We start from the raw sequence: 19,493 nt of genomic DNA on the forward strand, positions 1-19,493 counted from the left end.
ATGAAGTGCAAACAGAGAATCAAGCCCATGGAAAACATAAATCGATGAAAGTTAGCCACAGCTTGCTTGCTTCAGTTTGTAATCACAGAGTCCAGTCCTAGACTGCTCTCTTGGAAGCAGAATTCTGGCTGCTCCAAGCCTGCTTCTTGTTTAATGCTCAGGCTCCAGATCACTCCTGCAAAAGTCTTAAGAACTTGGGCTGAGCCGGCCTAGGGCATGAATGGCACACAACCCTCCCTTCACCAGAGTGAGGAAGGACGAGTCAGCTTCACCAAGACCTCATGAACCAAGCACAATTGTCATATAATGGGTGAGTGGTGCCTCTCCTGTGGGCTTCCCAGGTGGCGCTAGTGGTAAAGAATCCATCTGCAATGCAGGAGGCTTGAGTTGGATCCCTGGGTCAGGAAGATCCCCAAAAAGAGGGCGTGGCAACCCACTCCGCTATTCTTCCCTGGAGAATCTCATGGACAGAGGAGGCTGGTGAAACGCTACAGCACATAGGGATATAAAGAGTCAGGCGTGACTGAGGAACTTGGTACACATGCATGCCTCCCATCAAAAGAAGGTTTCATTGGGCAAACAAAGCAAGCTAAGAACTTGACAACAGACAATCAGCCATTAGTACCTTGACTCCAAGAAGTCACTTTCCCCAAATTACTATAGGCTAGGTTTTTCCAGTAGTCATGTGTAGATGTGAGAGTTGGACTGTGAAGAAAGCTGAGCGCCGAAGAATTGATGCTTTTGATCTGTGGTGTTGGAGAAGACTCTTGAGAGTCCCTTGGGCTGCAAGGAGATCCAACCAGTCCATTTTGAAGGAGATCAGCCCTGGGATTTCTTTGGAGGGAATGATGCTAAAGTTGAAACTCCAGTACTTGTGGCCACCTCATGCGAAGAGTTGACTCATTGGAAAAGACTCTGATGCTGGGAGGGATTGGAGGCAGGAGGAGAAGGGGACGAATGAGGATGAGATGGCTGGATGGCATCACGGACTTGATGGACATGAGTCTGAGTGAACTCCGGGAGTTGGTGATGGACAGGGAGGCCTGGCATGCTGCGGTTCATGGGGTCACAAAGAGTCGGACACGACTGAGCGACTGAACTGAACTGAACTGAGGTCCTTTACCCACAATAAAACAATTGCATTTCTTTTTCAATTCACCTCCCTCCCATTACCTTTTTCCATTCTTAGGGCATAAGAAGAGCTGTTCATCCCAAAAGAGGCTTTTGATGTTTCTCTTTGAGAAGTCTTTCCAATACTTTTACCTTTTTAAAAAAAGGCTCTTGTAATATTATGACATAATGTACTCACTAGATGCATTAGGGACGCCCAGCATATTGGTGCCAAGGATGTACTTCCATTCAGAAGAGCCCTCCAGATACCCAATAAGCTCACATAAAGACAAATAATAAACTTAGGGAAAATCCTAACTAACACAGTGAGGGAAAAGGATCCCAGCCCTCACTAAGTGTCCCCCAGTCATGAAAGGAGCCTGTTAAAATGCCCTGTGCCAAGAGACTGCAGAAGATCTCCATGAAGACATTAACCAGAAGGACAAGGAGAGCCTGGCATACATCAAACAAGTGGCTGAAGATTTCATGTCCCTAAAGGATGTCTAGAAAATTCCAAAGTGCCTTACCTGCGGGACAAAGGAAGGGAGAATATAGACACCAGAAGGGTGAAGACTACTGTGCCTGCTGAGGGTACCTATTAAAGTTCATATGGATTTAATTTAAGTATTCACTTTTTAAACCTTCCAGCAAGATTGTATAAGTGAATCAGTGATGGCCAAATAATTAAAATCCTCAAGATTCAAAATTGTGGCTGCTTTAATTTCAAAATCAAATATATACTGAATTTGTGTCATAAAGTTACTCTGAACTGTGCCTACTTGGGATACAGAACAGAACCACAACTTAGGATTGGAAGAAACCAGGTCAGAGTCACTACATGGTATTCACATGGGGATGTCATTCACTTTGCAGTCTATAGAGACGGCATCCCATAGCAATGAGCATGGCTTGGAGCCAATAAATCTGGCTGCACAGCAGAATCAGCCATAAAATCAGCAAATATCCCATCCCAACCCAGACTTACTGATTCTAATCTCTGGAAATGAGGATCAAGAAACAGTGTTTGTATAGTAACCCAAATGCATAGAGATGTTGGTTTAGTTTGGGCTATTTAATAAAAAATGATAATAAACATAATAGAAACAAAGATTGAGAGCTTACCATGTGGCAAATACTTTTATAATCACTTACCATCCAGTGACTAATTAAATCTTCACTTTTGATTATTATTACTGTTTTCCTCATTTCACAAATACAGAAACTGAGATACAGGAATGGTGAGTAATTTACCTAAAGTGACCCAACCACAATGAACTATGCTATGCTCATAAAGAGCACAGCACGGTCTCAAGAAGCAAGTGATTCACTTAGGTTACACAGCCAGTAGGCAAATCACTAAATTTTCCAGGTGTAAAGCAGGTACTATCTGCCCCTGGGAAGACAGGCTTTTCATTCATTCCACTAACATATATTAAGCACTAATTCGACTCCAGGGACTGTGCCACGAGCTAGAAACACAGTGGGACAGAGCCAGGAGTTTATTGCCAAGGAATACACATACAGCGGTCATGTGGAATGTGGGATGCTTATCCTGAGTGTAAACTTCCCAGCACGGGGCCTTCCAGACCATCATCTATGGATATGTGAAATGAGTAGACTCCTCTTACGTCACATCCATCTGAGACAGAGCTTCCCCTTGGAGGACACTCGCTTTTCTCTGCCTCACAGGATCAGGTTCTGGTGTCAGCCCCCACAGGGAAGGCCTCTATGTCTAGTCCACCTTCGTGTGTTGGTTCATTTATTCAATATCTTGTGTGTATGTCCTGTGTGCTAAAGATGCTGGCATTCTCCTTCTGATTTATTCAAAGCTCAAAATGGAAGATTTGGGAAATGATTCAAAAATGGAAATTTGGACATGCCATGTTCTGCATCCCTCCCCGTTTTTGAGACTAAGCTCAAACCATTTCCTCAGGAACAAGCCCTTCTACTACCCTCACCTTCTATTCCTGTCTGATTTCTACGTCTTCACATTTCAATTCATATGTCAATGTATCTGAGAAGTCTAACTCTCCTCCCAACTCTGCTTTCAGAGAAAATAATGAAATACCATAACTCCTGCTGATAATAATAGCCAGTTCTTACCATAGCACTTTGTTCTTATGCTTGACATATGTTAATTGATCATATAGAGTATTGTTTATATATGAGGGAATTAAGCACAGAGAGGGTATGTAAGTTAATCAAGATCACAAAGCTAAAAAGTGACAGAGTCTAGTTTTGAAACTAGAATTCTGGCACCAGAATCTATACAAAGATGCTATAGATTTAAGACAATATTTTATGACATATTTTGGAACACAAAAAAGAAAGACTGCTTAAATATAAACTAAAACCTCATGGTGATGGTAACTGATATATATTCACAAATGGCATCCCATTTTCTTCCTGGATATTACTACATTTTTTGTCTAAGACTTCATCACATTCAGAGTTTGAACTTTATCTGAACCGCTTTGGTCAACAGCAATGCACAGGAATCTTTATTTTAGATGTGACAATATAATTGTGAGGTACATCAGAGACAATAAAACTTTGCTTAAAGTCCAAGATTCTTTTTTCCCCTGATTAAATCATATGTTATTGAAAGTTAAGTATCTTTTCTGTGATATTAGCCCAACACAATAGAAAGATACTTACACAATTTGTATCTTTGAAGGAAATGATAATGAGCTATACTTTTAATGAACAATTTCAAACAACTGATTAGTTTTCTCTGAACTTGATCTGGACTTCCCCAGCTTAGACTTGTTTTGGTCCCACCAGGCATCAGGGGTTGCCCTTGCTGGGCCTCCATGACATTGCCTGTGCACAGTGTATCAGGAGACAGTCTACCAACCTTTCAAGACCCTGTCCCTTTCTGGGTACTGAATCCTCTGAAATTGTCTACATGTTAGCCCCCTTGCCAGCCTTTCTTCCCCTCTTAATTGACTGTTCCCAGGACTGACACTTGTTTCTGTGCTTTCAGAAATCCTTCAGCTCAGGTCTGAAGAAATGCCTCTATTCCAGTTCATCTGCCCCAGCCAGGGACCAGGAGCTTGTGTATGTCAATGGTGAATGAGTAAGGGCTGTTAGATAAGGTCTCCAGGTAAGGAAAGGTATAGGAAAAGGACCAATGAGGTGAGGCTTGTAGGGATGTCCTTCACATACCAGGTTCCGCTAAGACTCAACTGGAGTGGTCAAGGGAAGTATGAAGCATGTGGTTGGGAAAAGGTGCCTCTGTGAGCCCTTGACCTCCACGTCCTGTCTAACCTCGTCCCCTTTTTTCAGTAAATCCAGTGTGTCCATGCATGGTTCATTCCCATGTCTAGAGCACCCAGTAGGGACTGAAGGGTGCAGGTGAGCTTTGGGTCAGTGCTTCTGTATTTGCAAGTGGGCTGCTGGACACAGCAGAGATTTCCAAAGCAGTAACTTCTGCCTCTTGACACTGAGAGCAGTCATCACTCTGCACATAGGAAGAGAATGTGGGTCTCTCTCGAAGGCCATATCTTTCAGAGCCTCTGTGTCTCTTGGAGACAGACAGAAATCCTGGGGGAGGAAGTTTAAGGACTGGATAAAAGAGCCCCACCCCCATATCCTCTTTTTAATTTTCTAATTTCTTCCCCAGCAGAGCACCTAAGAACACATCTGGAAAGCGAAGTGGTTCCATGTTCCTGGCTTGTCTTGTCCCAGTATTTATTCTCCCTCAATGAAACATGTAGTTCAGTGTATGAGACACAGTAGTCCCTCAACAAAGCATTAGCTTCATTTCTCTTTATGAGTTTTTTCCTCCTCAAAACTCCTGTGTTGTCTCTTCTGATGTGGAGAAAGGACAGTCCCCAGCAGCCCCACTGAGCAGGTCTGAGCATGAAAGGAGCCTGAGAGGAACCTGCAGTGAGTCAGAACAGATCCTACAGGCATGTCTTGACCTTGACTCAGATCCTTGGTGTCTTGAAGTACCCACCAGGATACCCATGTGCTTCTCTCCTAGGAGTCATCAGTCATTGTTTCAAGGATAAGGATAATTATCTGTCAGGACTCAGCAAGGAAAACTCAACAGAAGAAAAACTAAAATCATGGCATCTGGTCCCATCACTTCATGGCCAATAGCCAGGAGAAAGGTGGAAGCAGTGACAAATTTTCTTTTCTTAGGCTCCAAAATCACTGGGAATGGTGACTGCAGTCATGAAATTAAAAGATGCCTGCTCCTTGGGAAGGAAAACTATGACAATCCTAGACAGTGTATTAAAAAGCAGAGACATCACTTTGCTGACTAAGTCCATATAGTCCGTATGGCTTTTCCAGTAGTCCTGTATGGATGTGAGAGTTGGACCAAAAGGAAGGCTGAGCACCAAAGAACTGATGCTTTCAAATGTGGTGCTGGAGAAGGTTCTTGAGAGCCCTTCGAACTACAAGGAGGGAAAACCAGTCAATCCTAAAGGAAATCAATCCTGACTATTCATTGGAAGGACTGATGCTGAAGTAGGTAGCTGATGTTCCAATGCTTTGGCCACCTGATACAAAGAGCCAACTCATTGGAAAAGACCATAACGCTGGGAAAGATTGAAGGCAAAAGGAGAAGGGGGTGGCAGGGGATGAGATGGTTAGATAGCATCACCAACTCAATGTATATGAATTTGAGCAAACTCCAAGAGATAGTGAAGGACTTGGAAGACTGACATGTTGCAGTTCTTGGGGTTTTAAAGAGTCAGACACGACTTACAGACTGAACAGCAGCAAGGAAAGTCAAGGCTAAGAAGCAACTCTAACCCACAGTCAAGGCTAACCCTAACCCTAACCCTAATTTTTTCTGAGGATACTAGAGAAGGTTATGGGAATATTGTCTTCATGACCTGCTCATGACCCAGACCTTGTGTTTCCTTCAGGGACCAGGGTTGGCAGTTGGAGCCGTCTTTCCAATTTTCTTCACCCCCTCACCCAGACTATACCATACTACAGTGAAGCCAGTATAGGGCCCTCAGCTGGAAGAAACAGGTCACAGACAGGATACAAGGGAGAGGGAATCTTCGTGAGTAGGGGCTGCCCCCAAATCCCCTGAGGGCGGCTATGCAGTCAGCACCTGCACACACAGAGTGAGCGGTAGCCTTGCACCCAGGCCATTGGCTGCAAGTCACAGACCCTCTTGGGGAAACTTTGCCGCAATTCTTAGGTTTAACTGTGACAGAGGCCCTCAACTTGGCAAGCAGTGGGCGGAGATAACCTTTCAAGCACCTTTACCATCAGGCAAGACCTTCTGGTCTGCATGTCATGTTCACTCATGATTTGTTTTACTAGTTTACCCCATTTCTTCACTTTCAATCTTTTGACATGCGTTCAAGCCTTGATCATCATATTACTGATGATCGTCATATCACCATCTACTTCATGAGGTTAGAATAAATCAACAAACTAAACATAATAATGTGGTGTAAGTAGTTCTAATTGGCATAAGAAAACTAGTTGTGAAAAATAAACGGTTACAATGACTCTGTGGCAATGGTATATTTTTATATTCATCTGCCTCTACTGCAACTATGTAGTCAGGCTACACTGCATTACGTTAATGTAGCTTCATTATATGAGAAACTACCTTAAAGCCATTAAGTTCCTCGGTAAAGGGTTTCCCTCCTCACTCTGCACCTTCTATTTTTCATTCTCCCTGACCAAAACCCCAATCAATTCTTAATACTGTTTCTATCAATGGATTAACTTTCAACTTTACATAAATTTAAAAGAATAAAATAGACTTCCTTAGGCAATTTGAGTGGGACTATTCTTTCCAGAATCCATTTAATCCTTAGTCCTAGGGATTTTAAAGAGTTATGAAATGAGTTTTCCATAACATGAAATACAAAAATAATTGAGACCAATATAATTCTGCCATTACAGAAAGTTTATTACACTGTCTCTAAAGCACAAACCTGCCTCTCTCCTTTTATACCAAAATTTTCAGAGTCCATGGTCCCCCAAATACCACAGTTTGTCCTGTCCTCCTTGTCTCCACCTTCACTTCCTGCCATATACCACCATCAGACTCTTTGCTTATGGAAGGAAAAAATTTAAATCTTTGAGATGGCTTAAATTAAAACAAAATTTAAATCTTTGAAACATTTCCAGAAACTTTAGGCAAAGTAAGCAAGACATATATTTCAGGAAAATAAAGGGAAGAAAATAAATTCTAAAAAGAGGAATGGTGGGTCAAAACAGCCCCTGGTATCTGCAGAACTAATATGTCATAGACAAAAGGAAGGTAAAAAAAAAAAAAAAAGAAAAGAAAAAATAAAAATCTGACAAACAACTTCAGATGAAAACAAAAACAACTTTAGGTTGAGCCATACAATAGCAAATGTTGTCAACAGGAATAGGCTCAGAGATGCCAGTGTTGCTAGTAGAACATTATTTCTGGGTGTATCTGTGAAGGTGTTTGTAGAAGAGACTCGCATTTGAATCATAGACTGAGTAAAGACCTAGCCTCATCAGTGCAGGTGAGCATCACCTAATCTGATGAGGACCAGATTAAAACACAAAGGTGAAGAAAAGGCTTGAGCCAGGACATCCATCTTCTCCTGACTTCAGATATCAGCACTCCTGGTTCTTGGGCCTTCAGACTCAGACTGTTTTACCATTGGCTCCCCTGGTTCTCAGGCTTTCAGGTTTGGACTAGGACAATACTACTGGCTGCCTTGAGCCTCCGACTTGCAGACAGCAGATCATGAGACTTGTTAGTCTTCTCAATCATGTGCCAGTCCCTTTTGCTATATCTATGCATCTTCTACTGGTTAAAAGGTAACTGCAGAGACTTCACAGGGTGTTCTGGGCTAGAACCTTCTCTGTTTTTGGAAGCGAGGTTACATGGCAGGACAAAAAGACAAGATTTGGACTGGATGGGAATGCTGATTGATTTTTTACCACTTGGCTAACTTTGGGAAATTATTACCCTTTCTGAACCTCAGTTATCTTATCTATAAAATGGGAGTAATTGTTCTTATAGGGCTGTTATAAGATTGAGAACTTCTAAGAAATAAATGCCTATTGTAAAGAAGGCATATAATAAGTGGTAATTTTAATATTGTGATTGCTATTATCATCATTGTTATGGAAAGAACTGTTCCTTACAGACATTCCAAAATACAAATTTATCAAGAGGTCTTTAGTGAGTTTTATCCATGTTACTGCTACCACCTTTTTCCAAACACAGGCAAATGCAAAGAACCCTACATATGCTCATATAGTCTAATCAATGGAGTAGACTACAGAAAGCCCACTTCTCTTCTCCAGTCTTCAGATAATATTTTAGTCAGGGCTTTTTGTTCTAGAACAGAAATCAGTTCTGGCTCACTTTTCAAAATGGGGATATTTAACCGAAAATATATTAGCGACTCAGAATGTGGAATGACTAGGCTTAGGAAATGGATAGGAACGAGAGAGTAAGTGGCCCAAGCAGTAGAGACCACAGCAAATTTCATGTTACAGAAATGTGGTCTACACACTGATCTGTACCCTGTAGCAACCCCATACCCTAATACCACCAGCTCAAGCTGCAAAGTCCTGGGGTAGAGGACTAACAGGCTGAGCATGGGTCGCACATCTATCTCTTAACGGCACAGGAATGGGGGATGGAATAGTCTTGTTCATTGGGTTTTTAAAAGGAGACACTGCACTCTTCCTCACCAAGACCATGCATCAGGTGAGTCCACCTAAAAGGAAATCAAAGTGATGATAAGAACAGTGTGTTGTACTCAAGACATCAAATAAAGCAAATGACAAGAGTCTGCTAGCACCACTAACTCAGTCATCTTAAAATATGACCAATTGACCCATATATGTGTTCTACATATCCATGCAAATAAAGCGTCTTTTTTTTGGCCAAGCCCTATGACTTGCAAGATCTCAGTTCTCTGATTAGGGATTGAACCCAGGCCTTGGCAGTGAAAGTGCCAAATCCTAACCACTAGACCACCAGGGAACTTCCAAAATGTGTCTTTTTGGATTAGATACAAATAAAGTTACTACTGTAAAACAGATTATAGCAAGAATTATGACAGGCTAGAGAAGATGCACATTGAAGAACTTAATGAACTAAAAAATAAAAGGCTGAACTTTAAAGAGGTCCTCTTTTTAGTGTTCATAAATTAAATATTACCACTATGAAATGCAGCTACATGCTCAATAAGAAACAAAAAGTTTTCTAAGTACAAGAACTTTCACAGAGGCTAAATCTATAAAAGAATGTTTCTTGAGGGCAAAAATATTGTGTTTCCTGAAGAGAATTAAGCATTGGCTGATGTTCAGGAAGTTGAAAATATGATTTAAGAGCTGAAAGGACAAGTGTGTGAAATTTTTAACCAATGTATGGCATTTTTACAGCAGTTTATAAAAGTATAAAGATAAATACTACCACCACCTGGAATAACTATTTACTTCAATATCTTTAAGAATTAAGATGGAACTAAAAGTTTTGGTCCTGATGCTAATAATGCATTAAGATAAATCACATCAGATAGTGTATGCACGCATGCTCAGTCAATTCAGTCGTGTCTGACTCTTTGTGACTCACTGGACTGTAGCCCACCAGGCTACTCTGTCCATGGGATTCTTCAGTCAAGAAGAATCTTGTGCCCTCTTCCAGGAGATCTTCCCAATCCAGGGACTGAACCCTCATCTCCTTTGTCTCTTGCCTTGTAGGCAGATTCTTTACCACTGAACCACCACGGAAAGCCATCAGATAGTAAATCTGTGTAACAAATCACCTTAAAACTAATGGTTTAAATCAACATACATTTATTTATCTTATGATTTGGCAACACTGTTACTTGGCTTGGGTTTATCTCAACAGCTGTTTCGGCTTAGGCAGTGCTCAACAGTTATTGGCTGGGTTCTCTTATGCATTTCTGCTGTCACCTGATGATTGGGTTTGGGCTGTCTGGTTTAAGCAGTGAAGGCAGAAGCATGCAAAACCTCTTGAGACATTCATGATTTTCATATCATTGCTACTGCCACTTTTTATTGGCCAAAGCAAGACGTTAGGCCATACTGTATTCAAGAGATAAAGAAACAGATTCCCCTCTTTCATGAGAGAAGTTACCAAGTCACATTATAAGGTCACAGATGCAGGTTGGGGAAGAGTTTGTGGCTATTTTTGCATCTACCACAAGTCTTGAAAAGTTAATATGTGCTCAGTCGCTCAGTCGTATCCAGCTCTTCTGTGACCCCGTGGACTGTGGTCCACCAGGTTCCTCTGTCTGTGGGATTTCCCAGGCAAGAATACTGGAGTGGGTTGCCCTCATCTTCTCCAGAGGCTCTTGCCATCCCAGGTATGGAGCCTGCATACCCTGTGTCTCCTGCCTTGACAGGCAGATTCTTTACCACTGAGCCACCTGGGAAGCCCAAAGTTGAATATAGCCTGGTCAAAATTAGTAAAAATGTGCTCTTACAGTGGTCAGTGCTAATACTGAACTTATGATTTGCAATGAAAAGGAACTAAATTTGATCATTGCACCATTCATAAGAAATCACTCTATGCTGAAACAGAGCACATCTCAAACTCAATAATTAAAACCATAAGCCAGATATATTCTTGGGATTAGGATCACAGAAAGACTAGCCATTTTACTTGATGAATGAGAGGCAGAGTATAGCTGTCATTTGTACATGAATTTTAGGTGACTTACTTGTGACGTGATACCATAGAGAACTGAAAGAAACTCATTCATGTCATCGACCTCGGCTCCCCACCAAAGATTAAGTCAAATACTTGGTTTTTTAGTGGATGATTCAATAAATTTAAACACTATGTCTCAGGGAAACATTCATTAATATTATGTGCTGTGCTGTGCTTAGTTGCTCAGTCATGTCGGACTCTTGGTGACCCCATGGACTACATGTAGCCCGCCAGCCTCCTCTGTCCATGGGGATTCTCCAGGCAAGAATGCTGGAGTGGCCTTCCTCTAGGGGATCTTCACCACCTAGGGATTGAACTTGGGTCTCCTGCATTGCAGGCAGATTCTCTACCATCTGAGCCACCAGGGAAGTCCAAGAATACTGGACTGGGTAGCCTATCTCTTCTCCAGGGGAACTTCCTGACCCAGGAATTGAACTGGGGTCTCCTGCATTGCAGGCAGATTCTTTACCAACTGAGCCACCTGGAAAGCCCCATTAGTATTATAATTCCCCCAAATTGTGATCCCATTGACTGAAATCAGTTTCTAGAAATAAAAGGGATGACCCAAACTATATAACTCTAATTATGGAGTTGAAAAGTAAATTTAGAAAAAAATGTCTGAAAATAAACTAACATGGTTAAATTGGCCTTTTCCAATGAACGTGATAGTTGAGCTCAAGAGTTTCAAATAGAAATAACTAAACAGTAAGGCAATGTTACAGTGAAAAACAAATATGGCAATGTAGGAATACCAGAATTCCAAACATCTAAGTCCTTCTGAATATGAAAACCACTGTGCAAAATTTCTACCCGTGATCAGAGATGCTTACATTTGCAAATAGCTATTCAACCTTACAAAACAACAAAACTAAATGTTGTGACCATTTGTCTTTTTTTCTTCCAGTTTTATGAAGATATAACTGACATGCAGCACTGTCTAAGTTTAGGGCTTCTCAGGTGGCACAATGGTAAAGAATCTCCCTGCCAAAGCAGGAAATGCAAATACGCATTTGCATTGACCTCTGGGTTGGGAAGATCCCCTGGAGGAAGAAATGGCAATCCACTCCAATATTCTTGCCTGAGAAATCCCGCATACAGAGAAGCCTGTAGGCTACAGTCCATGGGGTCGCATAAAGAGTCAGACCTGACTGAATGACTGAACATGCATGCACACATCATATGAGTTCAAGGTGGTACAGCATAATGATTTAACTTACATACACCATGAAATAAGGATCATAAGGTTAGTAAACATTTATTATCTGATTTAAGTGCAAAATTAAAGAAATAGAGGCACTTCTGTGGTGGTCTAGCGGTCAAGGTTCTGTGCTTTCAACACTGGAGACATGGGTTTGATTCCTGTTTGGGGAACATGAATGTCACATGCTGACAGATCCCACATGCTGTCTGTGAACTTAGATGAAAAAAAAATTTGCTTCCTTTTGATGAAAATTTGTATCTTTTGACTACTTTTATCCAATTCCCCCTCACAAATCCCTCCCCCATCTCAGGTAACTACAAATCTGATCACATCTCTATGCATTTGTTTGTTTTTGAAGTATAACTGACCTACAGTACAATTAGTTCCTCTCATAGAACATAGTGATTTGATGTTTCCATACATTTCAAAATGATCATTATGACAAATCTAGTTACCATCTGTTGCCATACAAAGATATTACATAATTATTGACAATATTCTCCACACTGCTCATTTCATGCCCATGACTCATTTATTTTGAAACTGGAAGTTAGTTTCTTACTCTCTATCATCTATTTCTCTCCCCTCAACTCTCTTCCCTCTGTCAACCACTTTTTCTTCTCTCTATCTATGACTATTTATGTTTAGTTACATTTGTTCATTTGCTTCTTAGATTTCACATTTAAGTGAATCATACAGTATTCATCTTTCTCTGTCTGACTTACTTCACTAAGCATAATACCCTCTGGATCCACCCATATTGTCACAAATGGCAAGATCTGATTCTTCTTTATGTCTGAGTAGTATTTCCTTGTGTGTTTATGTATCCATATATATATATAAACATATATGCATAATGCTTCCCCTGTGTATACATCACATCTTCTTCATTCATTCATCTACTGATGGTCATTTAGGGAATATTCATATCTTGACCAGTGAAAATAATAGTGCAGAGAACACAGGGGTCCATATGCCTTTGAATTAGCATTTTCATTTTCTTCAGATAAATATCCAGTAACAGGATTGCTGGATATACAGCAAATTCCCTGAGTTGTACAGCAAATTCCCACTGGCTATCTATTTTACATACGGTAGTGTATGTGTTTCCAGGCGACTCTCTCCATCCGTCCCACTCTTTCCTTCCCCCCATCTCTGGTCTATCTGTTCTCTATGTCCGTATCTCCATTGCTGCCCTGCAAACAAGCTCATCAGAATAAGATTATTAAACTTTTAATGCATTATGACAATTGATTTTTCTCACGCCTGACCTTTTTTACCCTACATTGCTTGCCTGACTTTCATAGGTTTGGAATTCACACCCCTTGAAACAGACTGCTGCTGCTGCTGCTGCTAAGTTGCTTCAATCGTGTCCAACTCTATGCGACCCCACAGACGGCAGCCCACCAGGCTTCTCCATCCCTGGGATTCTCCAGGAAAGAACACTGGAGTGGGTTGCCATTTCCTTCTCCAATGCATGAATGTGAAAAGTGAAAGTGAAGTCTCTCAGTCGTGTCTGACTCTTAGCGACCCCATAGACTGCAGCCTACCAGGCTCCTCCATCCATAGAAAGTTCCAGGCAAGAGTACTGGAGTGGATTGACCTTGCCTTCTCCGTGATGTGCAGTTGCAGCTAAAAATGTGTAGTTACAGACAAAATTTAGAACCAAATGCATAGTTTAATGCTGTTTACCAGTGATGGGTGGCCTTATTTTAGTATCTAGATTTTTTAATTCTTTAATATACAGTCTGCCAGTGAATTGCTTGGTTTAGAAAATTGCAAAGTCCAACTAAAAGTTATGGTTTTATAATTTTTATTTTGCTGATTCTTTCTCAAAATGTTTTGGCCAATGGAAGTGAAGTAGTAAGAAAATTAATTTCTATACTGGCAACCTACTCCAGTACTCTTGCCTAGAAAATCCCATGGGAAGAACTTGGTAGGCTGCAGTCCATGGGGTCACTAAGAGTCGGAAACAACTGAGCGGCTTCACTTTCAGTTTTCACTTTCATGCATTGGAGAAGAAAATGGCAACCCACTCCAGTGTTCTTGCCTGGAGAATCCCAGAGATGGGGGAGCCTGGTGGGCTGCTGTCAGTGGGGTCACACAGAGTCGGACACGACTGAAGCGACTTAGCAGCAGCAGCAGCAGTAAGCAAAATCAGTAGATCAGTTTTTCACTTTCCCTTCCAAATAAGTAGGGGCCCCCTAACATGTGTCATCCAAGACAAGAATAGAAATGAAGGCCTTCCTTGCATATATGCAGAGGTTTAAACATTATAAATCAATCTAGTGAAATAGTAAAATATGTTTTTTCCTTTTACTTTAGCAAATATACCTTTATGATGACCTGCCAGTCTAGGTTCAAATATAAACTCCTTGGACCTTTGGAATTCCATACTGGAACATGACACCATAAGAAATGCAAGCTCTGGTTGCAGGTCCCAAGCCTGCAGCTTCCTCCTTCCCTTCCCATCCCCAGCTTCATCCTATAGCACAAAGCATGTCAAAAGGAAATACCGAGACTCAGTTGCAAGAGTTCCCAATGGACAAAGCAGAAATATTTTGAGCAATGAGATAAAGTAGCATTAGATTATACCTAAAGTATAAAATGAATACACATGACTTCATAGTGATATAAACAAAGACTGAATGAATGAATGAACACACAGAGACAAATCAATAAATAATGGGGACCAAAAGACAAATCTTCCTTACAAAAGTGGAACTTAACACCCTCTCAACCCCACTTCCTGAATGTGGATTGGACTTAGGAACTTGCTTCCAAACACTAAAGGATGGAAAGGGATAAATAGTAACATTACATTGAAGAAAACTGGCAAACACCACCATAACCAAGTGACTGAGATAAGCAGTACTTGTAATAAGACATGTTGATGTTGTGTATCCCTTGATACAAAATGATGAGAAGCACACTGTGGCATTCTTTCTGCAAACCCGTAACCCTAGTCGAATCCTGAGAAAAACATCAGATAAACGCAGATGAAACAGCATCATAGGATATCTGGCCAATGATCCTTAAAGTTGTCAAAGTCACGGAAAACAAAGACTGAGAACCTGTCACAGACCAGGGTAGATGAAGCAGAAATATCTAAATGTAATGTGGTATCTTAGATTGGATACTACAAAGAGAAAAAGGATAAAAAAAATTTAGTCATTCTAATGGGTATATAGTAGTATCATGTATGGTTTTAATTTGAATTTCCCTAATTATTAATAATGTTGGGACAGCTCTTCAATGCTTATTTATCATCCATGTATATATATACATTTTTTTTTTTTTGGTGAAGAATGCATTCATATTCTTTGCCCATTAAAAAAAAAGTTTTTTAAAGTAAAAAATGGTAAAATCTGAGTAAAGTGTGAAATTAAAATTAATGCATATATATATAGAATCTAGAAATATGGTACTGCTGCTGCTGCTGCTGCTAAGTCCCTTCAGTCATGTCCGACTCTGTGTGACCCCATAGACGGCAGCCCACCAGGCTCCCCCGTCCCTGGGATTCTCCAGGCAAGAACACTGGAGTGGGTTGCCATTTCCTTCTCCAATGCTTGAAAGTGAAAACTGAAAGTGAAGTCGCTCAGTCGTGTCCGACTCTTAGCGACCCCATGGACTGCAGCGCACCAGGCTCCTCCGCCGATGGATTTTCCAGGCAATGGTACAGGTGAACCCATTTGCAGGGCAGGAATGGAGATGCAGACGTAGAGAACAGGCATGTGGACACAGTGGGGAGAGGGGAGGGGGGATGGACTGGGAATCGACATATACACACACTACCATGTGTGAAATAGATGGCTAGTGGGGCAAAGCTACTGTACAGCCGAGGGAGCTCCGCGGGTGCTCTGTGATGACCCGGAGGACTGGGATGCGGGTGGGGGTGGGAGTAAGGTTCATGAGGGAGGGGATACATGTGTACATACGGCTGATTCCTTCATTGTACAAAACGTCATAAAACAATTATACTCCAATAAAAATTTTTAAAAGGTAATATACCAATCAGGGTTTCTTAGTTTTGATAAATGTACCACTATAACATGAGACAGTGGATGAGGGATACATAGGAAACTTCTGTACTATCTCTGCAATTTTCTGTAGATCTAAGATTATTCCAAAATTTAAAATTTATGTTTAAAATGCAGAGTTTTAAATATTTTTTCGTACATGAAAAAGATCAATTTCTTACAGTCAGTAAAAATAAATATTTACTGTCAGTAAAAATAAATATAAATATAACTGTTTCTCATTAACATAAAATCTAAAAGTTGTTCTTGATTGTTTAAGACACTGCCTAATAAATTGTGGTATTTGCTGATGTTTTGAAATGAAACTATAGTTATGATAACTACATGCATTTATAGCAATGACTTAAACACAACAAAAATAGTACTTGACTTAAACTACGTAAATTTTTACATAGTGGTTGTCAATGTGATTTTTGTGCTTGGACATCTTTTGTAATGTCATAAATATAAAATTTTATTTGCTAATTGAATATCCCTCATTCATAAAAATTGATGCCCAAAACAAGAAAACAGAAGATGTGATTTCAGCTTCCCCTCTACTCAGAATCAATAATATTGGAGTACTTAGTGTAAAATACTTTTTGTAGAATATAGTATCAATTATAAAATGCTTTCTAGTTCATAACCCTAAAATAATAATAGTGATTTATTGAATGTTTACATTGTGCCTAGCACTGGGCCATGAGTTTTACATCATTGCATTCATACACACAACAATAGCAACATCCCCTCTGAGAGAAAGTGTTAGTTGCTCAGTCATGTCCAACTCTTCGCAACCCCATAGACTGTAGTCTGCCAGGCTCCTCTGTCCATAGAATTTCCCGTCAAGAATCCCAGAGTGGGTTGCCATTTCCTCCTCCAGGGGATCTTCCTGACCCAGGGATTGAACTCAGGTCTCCTGCACTGCAGGCAGTTTTTTTACTGTCTGAGCCACCAGGGAAGCCCTTTAAGTGAATATTATATTTATCTTGTTTTTACCAGTGTTGAATCTGAGACCTAAATAGGTTAAGTACTTGACCACAGTCATACAATTAATAAGAGGTGGGGACAAGATCTGAATCCATGCCTCACCCCTCCTGAGACAAATAGCAACAGTTGGAAGATGATAGGTCACAGAGCTAGGTGATGAAGGACCTAAGTGCCACCTTGACACTCTTTATGTTCCCATGGTGTGTTGTGTCTATCAATACTTTGATCCTTACAACATTTTACAAAGTCTTTAAAGGAGATGCATTTTATTTATTTTGTGATACTTCTAAGGTCATGGACATTGCCTAGAATTGATGTCCAGTATGATTCTTAATTAGAGAAACAACTGTATGTATATAGAAAAATGTGATTATGAGAAAAATATGGGCCATTCACCTAATTTATCCTATGTCTGTTATCTCCTCCTCCTAAGAAGGCCAGGGGTCATTTAGTCACAGATACTATGAGTGTGATGAAGACGGTGACGTGACTGCCTCCACCTTTGACCACGCTCATCTTTCAGTCTACTTGGATGTCTCTTCCATGGGAAACTTCTCCTGATTCTCCAGAACTGGGCCAGATTTCCCTCCTTCTAAACTATCAGAGCACTTTTCATTCTATTTAACTTCCTGTTGGCTTTACTGTCTCCCCACTAGGATGAAAGCTTATCGAGTCTTGCTTACCACTATTCTCCTGGCACCTGGCACTATGCCTGAAAGTGAAGGTGGCTCAGTCGCGTCCAGCTCTTTGCAACCCCCTGGAATACAGTCCATGGAATTCTCCAGACCAGAATACTGGAGTGGGTAGCCTTTCCCTTCTCCAGGGGATCTTCCCAACCCAGGAATCAAACCGGAGTCTCCCGCACGGCAGGCGGATTCTTTACCAGCTGAACCACAAGGGAAGCCCAAGAATACTGGAGTGGATAGCCTATGCCTTCTCCAGTGGATTTTCCCGACACAGGAATCAAACCGGGGTCTCTTGCATTGCAGGCAGATTCTTTACCAACCGAGTTATACTTATGTAATTAATATACATTGGTCGAGACATTCCTGTAGCAAATTTTGGATTCTAGGATCTTAAATCAAAAATCTCACAGTCCATTTTCCAGGAAGAGCATGATGGGGCTATAATTTATTCTTTGCAACCTTCTCAGATCAGTCTGTATCTTCATTTGAGACAAATGAACCAGGGTATTTTCATAGAGGTCAGACAAGGTACGAGTTGTCTTATGATTCAGATACTTCATCCTATATAGATGGTGATCTGGAGGTGGCCCAGTAGAGTTTGCCAAGGGTCATTTCTGCATTGAATGGGAAGTTTTTGAACACTGGAATGATACAGCCACATCCTTGGATTATGTGGATCTCAGTTGGATTGCAGTCTTACCTGATATCTGGTAGCAGAGAGGATAGGTTACAGTTTTCTCAGAAGACAGAGTCTGGAGGGTTCTGAAAATAAGACAACTAAAGCCTTGAGAAGCTATTCATACCAAGATATCTGAGCAGTTCTTAAATATTTTGATCAAATTTTGACTTTCATCATTGAGATTTTCTCACACAGGGTAATGTGCTATTTGGTATTTAAAGAAGGATTCCTCCACTTCCCCTTTTCACTTCATTAATTTGAGCAGTGATACTCAGAGAGACTTGTTGAACTCACTCCCCAGTGCTGGGAACTGGCTTGTCTCCTATGAGATGCTCCTCAGGATGCTAGAGGAGGCTTCTGTGCTGCTGTGGGCATCCTTGCTGGTCCTCGGTAAGTGGTGGGGGTCATCTCTGCTCACTGGGAAAACTGAGTCTCTCCATAGGCAAACGGCTTCTCTGGGCTGGCTGCTGAAAAAAGAGATTTTACTCCCATTTAGAACAGCAGAAAATGAACAAAGGAGAAAGATATCAATTTAATGGAAAGATAGGGAAAAAATTATTTCCAAAAATGTGTTCCTCATTTGCTTTTAATTGCCTAATTGAAAAATTCCTTTTACTCTCCAAAAAGTGGACTTATTTTTCCGTGTAAAAAAAAAACAAACTACAATTAGTTGTTACCTCTCTAATCACAGATCATGAAGACTAGGAGTAAAAGATGAACTGACTCCCTTGTGAAAGGACCATGTTCTGACCATGGGCTGATATAGAATGATCTTCTGCTGAGAATAGTTACTTCTTTCTCTGTATTAAAAGATCAAATCTGTTCTAATGTTTGCAAAGAGAGTGAGAAGTTTTCCTTTGATTTTGCTTCCCTGCTTCTGTGTTACTTGCTAATATCTATCCAAATGAGACACTGAATCTCTAGTAGTTCAAGCTTTGGGAACTAAAGACTAGCCAGTCATTTGTACAATGCATTTTGTTAAACGTGTTTGTCTTGTTCTCAGCTCTATCTCCAGGCTCTAATTAAGAAGGGAAGAGTTATTAGTGTGACTGGCGCATTACAGGATCTCAGTAAATAGTGAATGAGTGGCCATATGGGGCATAGCACAGTGTTGGGCAATACAGAGGATGTGGAACGTGGAGGACGTAGC

At 40.8% G+C, this 19,493-nt stretch overlaps 1 protein-coding gene across 1 annotated transcript in view; it reads left to right on the plus strand.

Annotated features, from left to right (window-relative positions):
- The first annotated feature begins 18,684 nt into the window (after window positions 1-18,684).
- FCRL5 (Fc receptor like 5) overlaps window positions 18,685-19,493 on the plus strand; it is a 120,429-nt gene continuing 119,620 nt past the window's right edge. The window contains exon 1 of the mRNA XM_068994108.1: window positions 18,685-18,733. Within this exon, the coding sequence (XP_068850209.1) occupies window positions 18,685-18,733 (49 nt within the window). The remainder of the gene's footprint in view (window positions 18,734-19,493) is intronic.

Source organism: Capricornis sumatraensis, chromosome 2 (genome assembly GCF_032405125.1).
Source record: "Capricornis sumatraensis isolate serow.1 chromosome 2, serow.2, whole genome shotgun sequence".
Classification (NCBI taxonomy): domain Eukaryota; kingdom Metazoa; phylum Chordata; class Mammalia; order Artiodactyla; family Bovidae; genus Capricornis; species Capricornis sumatraensis.